A 12622-nucleotide genomic window follows, 5' to 3' on the forward strand; every position below is an offset into this window, starting at 1 on the left:
GGGGTGAAATGACATTATTGAGGAACTTTAGACAGAGCTATAATTGATCTAGAAGTGTTCAATGCTCCTTTTGTGACATGCACCATTCTCTAGCCATGAAGCAAGGTGGTTTGCTAAGGCCATTCTTGAGTTGCCTATAAGATGTGAGAAGCCTGGGGTGATTCACTCTTGATGTAGCTGCCACTTGGCACATCCCCCTTAATGGCAAAACAGAGACTGAAAACTCTGTGTGGAACAGGATCACAAACCTGTCAGCTGTATACTGCTGCAAAAGAGGAGCTGGATTTGGTACCATGGCATCTTGGACTGCAACTAGTATCATTGTTAATGCCAATGCTTGTAGAGAATACAGAATGGGCGATGTGTCTCAGAACTCTAAAACCACTTTCTGAACTAAGTGTGAAAATGCAAACATTTGGCCCATGCTATAAATCATAGAATCATACAGCACAGAAGGAGGCCTTTCGGCCCATCGTGCCTGTGCTGGCTCAAATGCATTTTAAAACCATACCTTCATAATAGTGATCCTCCACAGTGATAATGTGCTTTGTTTTGGTGCCTTTTGTACAACAAACGATCGTTTTATCATCAAGTGGTTTGATTGTAAATGGATCAATCACTCGGACATACACATCTGCAACATTAGATGCATTTTTGATTGCACATTTGACCATTTTCATTTGATTGTACATAATGCAAACATATTAACCATTTCCAAATACAGATTCCAGCAAATCCCTTACTCACAAGGGAGAGTAAGGAGAACTATGACAATTTGAAAGTTTGATCATTTTTGCTGCTGGCCACCCCAGTTCTGGAGCTCCCCCAATACTCCGAAATCCTTGTCCTTGTCTATAAATCCCTCCACTGCCTTGTCCCATCCTATCTCTGATCTCCTCCTGCCCTACATCTTCCCCTTTCCAAAGTGCTCCGTACTTCCTTCAGTGCATTTCACCTTCCTTCACCTCACCATTACTGGCACATCCTTAACTGCCTTGGTCCTGCTCTCTGGAATTCCCTCCCTAAACGTCTTCGCCTCTCTCTCTGCCAGTGAATACCTCTCTTAAACCAAGCTTTCAATTACCCCTTGTTAGACAGCAGGGCTTGCACATAACTCCGATATTGAAGAAATAACACTGATCATTAATTGCACAGAGTAATTAACAGATTTAACTTTTTCTTCTCCTGGTTTTTACTCAATAGATGCACAGTGACACATTAGCTGCTGGCTTAATTATTTTCACATTCAACAATCCTAGGTTTTACTCCTTTTTTTAAAAAAGGAAATGAAACAAATATTCTAATCATAATTCATATTGTCCATTTAGAGTCCCAATATGAGCTGCTCAGCGTGTACACTGTGATATGCAAAGTTGCTGACCTTAAAATTGTTGCTTTTAATAAGAAAATAACATAGTCTGAAGAATCTATGTATAATGAAGAAAAAGTTTACAAAATCAGTGCAAAAATTAACTACCAATTAGACAGTGTCATAAGTCACAACTTTTTATTGCCATTCTGGATGGTTTATCCATGTTTTCAATGGGCTCAATTTAGTAAGGGATTAAGGAATATATTACATATAGGCTGTTCTGCTCAACAGCAAACCTGATTGCCCAGATTCCTCCATTCATTTCAACAGAACTAAACGATACATGTTTCCCAGTATGTTGATATTAGTGACAATGCAGGTGTGCGTATAAAGTGATGTCTCATGTTTATACTCAGGTCTACTTTTTTGATAAAATTAGCAAATCAAGAAAAATATACCCCATAACTCCTGATGAGCCAATTTTTCTCATTTTCAATGCACAAACTGTGATGGTTAGCAAGTTAGAGTCATTTGAGTTAAGTGCCCAACTCACATCTAGTAGATGCTGCTACAGCTTAAGTTACTGCACTGTGCTGGCTTTTTAGATTCTGCCACTTAATAACATGCTTCAAAGCTATGTTGGTGCATCAGTTATTAACAGAAAGTTTAATTCCTGCAAGAGCAATTTTAACTTTGATAATTGATTTCTGTTAAAAGTCAATTTAAATTGTGTGCTGAAAATTATATAAAGGATGTCTTTTAAAATAGGAGCTGAATAACCAAAAAAGCACAAATATTAACAAAAAGATAGTTTATTATTGCTACAGTTCATAACTGTAATTTATTGCCTCTGATTAAATAAAATCCCATTTGTATTATTGATACAGTTGTCTGTACTCTGAGTGTGCTTGCTATATTCCTCAGATCGTATCTTGATGTGGCATTATTTATTGCATAATAATTACAAATTTGGGGGAACATGGTTAATTTTTGTCTTGTTTTGATTTTAGTCACGTACTGTAAATCCCTAGAAAAACTGTCAAGTTTAATCTACTGAAATGTAGTGAACTGTGAAAATCAAATCTATGAAGGCAGCAACAGCTTTTTTACACCACAATAAAACATTAAAGGATTGCTAGCCAATGCTGTATAGTGCAAATGTGTAGAAATCAGATGATAAAAGGGTCAGGGTTGGCTATAGTTCCTCCCTCAGTTGCATAGCCTGCTGATGCTCACTCCAGACTCAAAAATGTGGGCTCAGTGGTAGCACTCGTCTCTAAGTTCAAACTCTGAGTCAGAAAATTATTGGTTTGAACTCCTATCCAGGCCATCAGCACATAACCTAGGTTAACACTTCAGTGCCATACTAAAGGGCGTGGTGTATTGTAGGACACTTCTCAGTTCTATATAATGTATTTACTCACAAAGATTCCCAACTCAGATGAAATTCTAAGTAACATTCATTCAATACCGAGTAAAGCCATTTTATTCTACTATTTAGTACTTAACTTGGGGGGGTGTCTATTAAAAGGTAATTAAATCATATAATGTAAAAGTGCATCACAGTCACAGATATTTATAAAATCTGATAGAACTGTGCAATTATTTGTGATAAAAGAAAAAAATATTGAAAGCAAGAAACCGCTTGTACAGAAGTGTCTGATCATTAAATTAAAAAACTGCAAAGAGGGACAGATTTACTTTTATGCACTTTCAACAGCTCGGTTATTTCATATTTACCCTCTTCAGCCAGCTGAGCGGCCGCAGCCAATGCCTCATGCAGCGTCACCCCAGCACCAACAATGGTGACAACATCCTTGTCTGTCTTACGCAAAACCTGCCAGAATAAACAACTTTCTTTCATGACTTTTAGGACTTTCTTTTAATTTGCATCATTTTAATTTAGTCACAAATTACAACAGAAAAGCTTTTTACAATAAAATTGTGTTTTCTGTGCACATTACTGATAAGTGAAAATAGCAATTTCAAGTTTGAATGAATAAATAGTCAACTCAATTTTAAATTGAGCAGCATTTTTGATCCCTTACAAAGACTGGTTGAAATGGGGCATTTCTACTGCAGCTGTTGTATTGGTTCCAGCCAGGCAGTATCTCATGTATGAACTGCAATTCTCTTCCCAGGAGAAAGAAATTATATGCACGTGCAGAGCTCCTCTCCCAGCGAGCAAAAGTTGACTAGTGGAGGGTAGCACAGTTGGGAACATCTGCATTCTCCTAAACATTGATGTACTCCAGGGGCTCTCACCATCCCAAACTATTTAAAAACAGGTTTGACACATGCAGCACTTATACTCTTGAGATATCAAACCCAAATAGTGAGACTTCCTCTACCAGGTCTCACTCTAGAATTGGGTAGGGTCCCTAATCCAGGGTTATACTGCAACTTTAGCATCACTACAGAAACCACTTCATAGCAATGCTAAAGTTGCAATATTAGTATCACACAAAGACTCTCAAATCCAGGGCTGCATACTCTACCTCTGCAGACCATGAGTCTGATGCATAACTAACTAAATTATTTGCAAAAATAATACCAATCCTAAGACAGTCTCCTATAGCTAAACTTAATGTCTGAAAATGCCATTGGAGAACTGGTTAGTGCACATTCAGATTAAGTACATTTTTCTGCGAGGTGAGTTATGCTCCACTGTCACTTGGAGAGTAAATAACAGGAGATTGGTCCTCAGGTTTTCACTGCAAATGGGCAATAATTTCACTATTTCATTCAATTAAATGGTAACTGACACCGCACTTTTACACAATAAACAGAATTACAGACTATAAAAGAGTTCACTATCTGCAGCTTCCACAGTGTAAACAAAGGGGATTAGATCTAGAGACTGGGAAAGACAGTGGTATTATTTACAGAATGTGAATCTAGAATCCAGCTATAAGTGAAATGACTGAGATCAGATTTTTTTAGGATATTAAATTGATTTCTGGTTGTCAACAGTAAGTATATAGCATATAAAATTATTCTAAGTATGTAAACTGACTTTGTCTAGTCGGGACATACCCTTGTTTGAGGTGGAAGGCAATATGGACTCCCTTTGTGTGCTCATAACCTCTCTCATTTTGAACAGAAACATATATATTTGTGGCCTTTTGTTTTATCAAATGAGTTTAATTTTGAAAACTGGTCCTCTAATGTCCAAATTTGTTTTGCAATCCTCTGACACCTCTTTGAAATCTTGGTTGTTTCCGTCTCTGCAGAATTAGCTTACAGTTTTGGTAGAATTTTTAGCAAACTGGTTGTTTATTTTACTTGGAACATTTATCAAGCCTAAATTAAAATTCATCCTGCTGCAGAGTTCTTGAAAACCACACTAATTGTTTGTCAATCCCAAATGTACTTTATGAGCAATATCCTTGAAATATAAAGTATTACAAAACCAACAAACGTAAAAATTCTTACATCCGCAGATGCATTTAGATACATGTTATTCCCTATGGAAAATGTAATTATTTTTGTCTCTGATGTATTTTGGTATTGGGTTCTTTCTTTCTAGCATATTACATAAGGTTAAAATACAGATTCACACCAAGAAATTGTCCCAGCTTGTTTCTATATACAGTAGTCCCAGAACATAGACATTATGTCCAATTTTGGTCTCCATTATGCCCCATCTGTGCCCGTAATTGGGCAAAGATGGGACATAACGGACCATGAAATTAGGTGGAAATCAGTTCCCTCTGATCTCTGCCTAATTTCAACCCCTGTTCCATTCCCTAGTTGGTGAGCATGCTGGATGCCAAGGAAACCAGGCATTCAGAATCGCTGGAGTGGACCTTCAAGTCAGAGTTCATTTGAAGGGCACAGATTTCAAAATTAAGTATTTTTTGACCATTAAAAAAAACATTTGCTCTTTTTTCCCCCCACTGGTGATACTTAAGCTTTCATGAGCCTTTGTGCTATTTGACCTAAATATTTTTTTGGTATCATCTCTCTTTACTGACGACAATAATTTTCAGATAGAAATTTTCCAAGCTAATGTGTTTGGAAGAGGACAACCTACTGAGGGATGCCAGGTGGGACGGGCTGCCAGATAGCTGCTCTGTGTCTTCCTACTCACATCTGCAAGTAGAGATGAAATTACCTCAATTTGGCAGATGTACTGCTAGTGGGGCTCCTCTTCCCAAAGAAAGCAATGGCAGTAAAGCCCTAGTGGGCTCAGTAACGTATGTAAATACTTGATTAATATGCAAATTGATTCTTCAGAAGCATCCCAATCAAGGCATGTTACGCGTTACATCATACAACATGAAAGGAGGCATGCCAGGGCAATCAAGAGCCAAGTGTTTCTAGACTGGCTGCACCCACCAAGCTGCCATAAATCATCTATACAGGCCCTGGTGCACATACCTGCCAATGATCATAGCATCCAATGTTCTATGGTCCAATTCCACAGGCAGGTGCAAGGCTGTGCCACCGTGACTATGCAGTACAGGGCTGTCATGTACAATGACAGTACTTGCTGACTGTGTCCTGAAGCTTAGCTGCACATTATTGTCGCATGCTTCAATGTTAAAGTAAGGGCATGGACTCTTGGAATGGCAAAGAAAGCAACCCTCCTTGCACAACCTCCATATCAGCAATCGGATCAGGATACTGGGCTAATCCCTCACTTGTCTGCAGACTCATGCCTGCACCCAGGCTCTCTTTCCCAACATTTTTGCCTGCCACTTCTTAAGGTCCTGCCTTTCAGATTGGCAAAAGCTGCTGATCGGCTGAGATACCTTTTAAGGCTCTCCAAAGGCTTCCTGAATGTACGTCACCCTATTGTGACACTCCCCTTTAATTGTACTGATCCCATTAAATTTTACTTGCGTACAATTTTATTCTCCCCAATACTCATGTCCCCCTCAGATCCATTTGAGTCTGCACCTGGTGCTGGGAGTAACTATGCAACTTCCAGAGAATTAATGCGATTTGCATTTGACCTTGCTCGCAGGATTGGCATCAGTTTGTAACCATTTAAAACTAACTAATGTGGATGGGGGGGGACAATATGAAAAACATTGAAGTTTGATCATCAATATATACAAGATTTAACTTAAGCCCTTGAATTCTCCATACTAAGTGTGGTGGATAACATGGTTGGCAAAGCAGGGCTGCCAATCATTACAGGGTAGGAAATGGAATGAATCAAAATAGACATTGCCATCCATCACTGATTACTTTTTGCTCATTCCCAAGTAAAATAAACAACAGACAAGTAAGCTAAGATAAACTGTAATGCTCTCTGGAAAAAGAACACAATTCCAATCAGACTTATTAGTTAACTGCTGTAGTGGAATGTTCATTCAGACATCGGGACTAAAACTGAGAAACCATTCCACCAAATAAAAGAATTTGCATGAATTCCTCTTACTGTGTTACCTACCTTAGCTTTTCCAATCTCAAATACTTCACTATTTTTATAAATTATTGTATTTTCTGGTCGGCTGGTTCGAATGAAGCAGATACCCTAGAGGGGTAAAACCAAGATTTTAGTTATGAAGAATTCAAATATCTACACAAAATAGTTTAAAAATCTAGAACTATATATCACGAGAGAAAAACAATTCTTCGTAGTTCCATCTGTTACGTAATTAGTATATGTATCATCCCAAAATGGTGCAAGAAGTGTTAAGGATTCCATCAGTACTGCAAAACATTTCCCAATAGACTTAACTACTTTGAAAGCACTTTATGTGTACTGTCATTATGGTTTAGCGGTGGCATTGTTGCCTCTGATTCAAAGTTATGAATTCAGCTCCACTCCAGGACTTGAGCACATAATCTAAACTGACACTTCAGTGCATAATTGAGGAGTATTGTATTGCCAGAGGTGGTGTTTTTAGAATAATACGTTAAACTGGGATGCCATCTGCCTGTTCAGGTGGATATAAAAAATCCCATGGCTCCATCCAAAACATCTTGGTGTCCTGGACAACAGTCATCTCAGCCAAGTCCACCAAACAGATTATTTGGTCATTTATCTCATTTCCTGTTTTGTGGAACCTTGCTATGCACAACTTGACTGCTACGTTTGTCTACAAAACAGTGACTACACATCAAAAGTAATTCATTGTCTGTGAAGTGCTTTGGGACATCTTGTACAAGTTCTTTCTTTCTTATAAATAACATCAAATTAAATGCTACGCCAGTAAGTTCAAAGTTTTGTCCTGGTACAAAATAAACTTGTCACAATTCATTCTGCCATTTAGTCTGAAACAAACCAAATTGTAACTTTAGAAAGGATTTTATACTGCAACTCTAAATTATTTTCATTTATTTCACTACAAGTCTGCTGCTCTGTGGTGTGGCAGCACATCACATTTAGCCACTCATGCACTATATCACAGCAGTGCAGGACACAAAATCAATGCCTAACCCCACTGACCACCCAAGTCCAGCTGCTGTGGAAAGGCTCCAAACTGAGCCTCCCCATGGCTGGAGATGAAAAAGAACAAACTGTCATCCCCAGTTTGTTGCTGTGTGTGGAGGTCTGTTGCTGTGTGTGGAGGTCTGTTGCTGTGTGTGGAGGTCTGTTGCTGTGTGTGGAGGTCTGTTGCTGTGTGTGGAGGTCTGTTGCTGTGTGTGGAGGTCTGTTGCTGTGTGTGGAGGTCTGTTGCTGTGTGTGGAGGTCTGTTGCTGTGTGTGGAGGTCTGTTGCTGTGTGTGGAGGTCTGTTGCTGTGTGTGGAGGTCTGTTGCTGTGTGTGGAGGTCTGTTGCTGTGTGTGGAGGTCTGTTGCTGTGTGTGGAGGTCTGTTGCTGTGTGTGGAGGTCTGTTGCTGTGTGTGGAGGTCTGTTGCTGTGTGTGGAGGTCTGTTGCTGTGTGTGGAGGTCTGTTGCTGTGTGTGGAGGTCTGTTGCTGTGTGTGGAGGTCTGTTGCTGTGTGTGGAGGTCTGTTGCTGTGTGTGGAGGTCTGTTGCTGTGTGTGGAGGTCTGTTGCTGTGTGTGGAGGTCTGTTGCTGTGTGTGGAGGTCTGTTGCTGTGTGTGGAGGTCTGTTGCTGTGTGTGGAGGTCTGTTGCTGTGTGTGGAGGTCTGTTGCTGTGTGTGGAGGTCTGTTGCTGTGTGTGGAGGTCTGTTGCTGTGTGTGGAGGTCTGTTGCTGTGTGTGGAGGTCTGTTGCTGTGTGTGGAGGTCTGTTGCTGTGTGTGGAGGTCTGTTGCTGTGTGTGGAGGTCTGTTGCTGTGTGTGGAGGTCTGTTGCTGTGTGTGGAGGTCTGTTGCTGTGTGTGGAGGTCTGTTGCTGTGTGTGGAGGTCTGTTGCTGTGTGTGGAGGTCTGTTGCTGTGTGTGGAGGTCTGTTGCTGTGTGTGGAGGTCTGTTGCTGTGTGTGGAGGTCTGTTGCTGTGTGTGGAGGTCTGTTGCTGTGTGTGGAGGTCTGTTGCTGTGTGTGGAGGTCTGTTGCTGTGTGTGGAGGTCTGTTGCTGTGTGTGGAGGTCTGTTGCTGTGTGTGGAGGTCTGTTGCTGTGTGTGGAGGTCTGTTGCTGTGTGTGGAGGTCTGTTGCTGTGTGTGGAGGTCTGTTGCTGTGTGTGGAGGTCTGTTGCTGTGTGTGGAGGTCTGTTGCTGTGTGTGGAGGTCTGTTGCTGTGTGTGGAGGTCTGTTGCTGTGTGTGGAGGTCTGTTGCTGTGTGTGGAGGTCTGTTGCTGTGTGTGGAGGTCTGTTGCTGTGTGTGGAGGTCTGTTGCTGTGTGTGGAGGTCTGTTGCCAACTCTCAGGATGACCATGACGAAAGTGCATGGTGACTGAGGGGTGTGGGGAGAATTGGTTTAAAAAAAATACAATTTGGTTTTAAAACTGGTCTGCAATTAGGAATAGTGCAGTTTTAAAGTGCTGTACAAAAGTTTACATCCTATACCTTGGTGTTAGCAGCCAGTTCCACTGCCCGCTCAGTTGACACAGCATCACTTGGATAGAAGACTGTTGCTGTGGGAATGGAACGGAACAGAGCCAAATCTTCCAGACCCATTTGAGAAGGTCCATCCTCACCTATGAAGAATTAGTAGCATTAGAAACATTCTCACAGCCCCATCTCCCATTGTTCAATTTGAAAATGCACTGTATGATCAGCTACGTCTAAGGTTCAACCTTTCGTTCCGCTGAGTTAGCTAATGGGGGCAATATGCCTTGGGAAAAATCAATTAGGGTTTCTGCTCCTAATCATTATCTACTGACCCCTACTTGAAGTGCGGGTGTGGATCCCAAGGGGAGGACAAGGCCAGCTTCCTTGAATGAACAACCAGCTGATACTCACTGTCCATGCTCGCATGTGAAGTATGACCACTTACACAAGGTACTGAAGGGCCAGTGTCAGCTCATTCTTCAGGGTAAGAGGGGTGCTGCAAAGGACAATAAAGAAAAACTTCATAATAAAAAATTAGGAATTATTTTAGTAGAGCTAGTTAGATTAAACTCACCAATTGAGATACCACAGTGGGATCCAGCAAGATTGATATTGCTTTCAGAGATTGCTGCCATACGGATCTGATCAAATGCTCGGGAGAAGAAAGTAGCAAAAGTGCTGGCAAATACAACAGTCCTGTCCCGTGTACAACAGCCAACAGCAACACTCACCTATAAAATGCAGGGTCAACAGTAACAGTTTAGCCAATTGCAATTGCAGAAGCAGAATGAGCAAAAGTTCCTTTTCCTTTCACTTACTATCTTCCCCACAGTGACTGTGCAAAATGAAGGAAAATAACACAAAAATTCTACCTAACTAACCCAAGAATTTGCAGTTCTGAAATAGTTTAATCAAAGATGATGCTGAGATCACAAGGTGTCCTTTGCATTATCAGCATTTTATAATCGTTATAGATCTATTTTAAAAGTGGTTAGAAGAAATGGGAAATTTCATTTTTTCACAATAATGAATTACAGTGCCAGTCTTAACCCTCTTCCCAAAAAAACAAACATTCCAGCAGGTGGCTAAGGAGCATATTGGTAGCAGCTCAGAAGCAAGCTGTCTCAACTGCAGAGGCATTAGGGCAGACAAATAATTGAGTGATGCTAAAGGCTAAACTTTCCAAATACCTCCCAAAAAAATTGAAAAAAAGTCAGTCTCTTGTATTTCCGTTCCACTTTCAACATTACATTTTGTGGGATTAATTTATCCCTATTGACTACTTTTATTTTCATGTACAAAGGATAAAGAAAATAAGAAACTGAAAGAAGATACCATATTCTGCTCTGCGATGAAACACTCAATATAACGGTTAGGATGTTCCTTCCTGAACAAATCTGAAAAAGTGGAGTTCTTTGTATCACCGTCTAAGGCAATCACACGGTCATTGCTATGACCCAATTTTGCCAGTGCAACACCATAAGCTTTGCGTGTGGCTACCTGAAAGAAAATAATAAAATATTTAAAGAGAAATGGCACATAAAATAATACTTGATTCTTTTTAAAGATGGAGCCTTGATACAACACTCAGGCTATGCCTTCAAAAGATGATTCTTGTTGGTTCTTCCTGAGCGAAGATTGGATAAAATACTTCTCTTTTTGGGGGTTGGGGGGGGGGGGGGGGGTGGAAATGTTCCTTTTATGCCCATCAGCTGTATGTTCCTACCTCTAGCACTCAAAACCAGAGTGATATGCATTGAGCCAAACATGGGACTTCACTCCAAATGAAAGACTTGCATTTATATGGCGCCTTTCACGACCTCAGGACGTCCCAGAGCGCTTTACATCAATTACATACTTTTGAAGCGTAGTCACTGTTGTAATGTAGGAAATGCAGCAGTCAATTTGCGCACAACAAGCTCCCACAAACAGCAATGTGACAATGACCAGATAATCTGTTTTAGTGGTGTTGATTAATGGATAAATATTGGCCATTGCCTCTTGTAAAATATTTACACAGTAGCTCACATAGGAGTAGGCCATTTAGCCCCACCAGCCTGTTCCGCCATTCAATGAGATCATGGCTGATCTCTGACCTAACTCCATATACCCGTAGTAGCCCCATATCCTTTAATACCTTTGATTAACAAAAATCTATCAATCTCTGATTTAAAATTAACAATTGAGCTAGCATCAACTGCCATTTGCAGAAGAGAGTTCCAAACTTCTACCACCCTTTGCATGTGGAAGCGTTTCCTAACTTCACTCCTGAAAGTCCTGGCTCTACATTTTAGGCTATGTCTCCTAGTCCTAGACTTCCCAACCAGCTGAAAAAGTTTCTCTCTATCTACCCCATATGTTCCCCTTAATATCTTAAACTTCGATCAAATCACCCCTTAATCGTCTAGATTCAAGGGAATACAACCATGATTTGAGTAATCTCACCTCGTAATTTAACCTTTGGAGTCCAGGTATCATTCTAGTAAATCTACGCTGCACTCCCTCCACTTTCTAAAGTGCAGTGCCTAGAACTAAACACAGTAATCCAGGTGTGGTCTTACTAGGGCTTTGTATAGCTGTAGCATAATTTCTACCCCCTTGTACTCTAGTCCTCTAGATATAAAGGCCTTTAAAATTAACAATTGAGCTAGCATTAACTGCTGTTTGTGGAAGAGAGTTCCAAACTTCTACCACCCTCTGTGTGTAAGAGTTTCGTAACTTCACTCCTGAAAGTTCTGGCTCTACTTTTTAGGCTATGTCTCCTAGTCCTAGACGCCCCACCCGCGGAAACAGTTTCTCTCTATGTACCCTATCAGTTCTCCTTAATATCTTAAACGTCGATCAAATCACCCCTTAAATCTTCTAAATTCCAGGGAATACAACCATGGTTTGTGTAATCTCTCCTTGTAATTGAATCCTTAGCCTTTTTGATTATTTTCTGTACCTGTCCATGACATTTTAATGATCTATGTACATGGACCCTATAGTCTCTTCAAACCTCCAGTTTCAAGCTTTTCACCATTTAGAAAGTACTCTATTCTTTTTAGATCCAAAGTGGACAACCTCACATTTGCCTACACTGAAATCCATCTGCCACAGTTTTGCCCATTCACTTAATCTATTAATATCTCTCTGTAATTTTACACTTCCATCTGCACTGCTCATCTTTGTGTCATCGGCAAACTTGGATATGTCATTAATAAATACAGTGAATAGTTGAGGGCCCCAACACAGATCCCCGTGGGGCACCACTAGTCACATCCTGCTAATTTGAGTACCTGCCCATTATCTCTACTCTGTCTCCTGCCGCTCAGCCAATTTCCTGACCAGGTCAATAATTTGCCCTCAATTCCATGAGTTTCAACTAAGTCTCTTATGAGGGACTTTATCGAATGCCTTCTGGAAACCCATATAAACAACACCCATAGACAATCCCCTGTCCACTACTTTAGTCACC

The 12622-nt window shown here is 40.6% G+C and overlaps 1 protein-coding gene across 1 annotated transcript in view; it reads right to left on the minus strand.

Moving 5' to 3' along the window:
• The window catches only part of LOC137334173 (transketolase-like), a 40752-nt gene that overhangs the window by 4335 nt on the left and 23795 nt on the right, over positions 1-12622 (minus strand). Inside the window, exons 8-13 of the mRNA XM_067998734.1 lie at positions 10501-10665; positions 9740-9896; positions 9181-9311; positions 6717-6800; positions 3053-3149; positions 512-634 (exon numbers count right to left, since the gene is read on the minus strand). Coding sequence (XP_067854835.1) covers positions 512-634; positions 3053-3149; positions 6717-6800; positions 9181-9311; positions 9740-9896; positions 10501-10665 — 757 coding nt within the window. The remainder of the gene's footprint in view (positions 1-511; positions 635-3052; positions 3150-6716; positions 6801-9180; positions 9312-9739; positions 9897-10500; positions 10666-12622) is intronic.

Source organism: Heptranchias perlo, chromosome 17 (assembly GCF_035084215.1).
Source record: "Heptranchias perlo isolate sHepPer1 chromosome 17, sHepPer1.hap1, whole genome shotgun sequence".
NCBI classification, from domain to species: Eukaryota; Metazoa; Chordata; class Chondrichthyes; order Hexanchiformes; family Hexanchidae; genus Heptranchias; species Heptranchias perlo.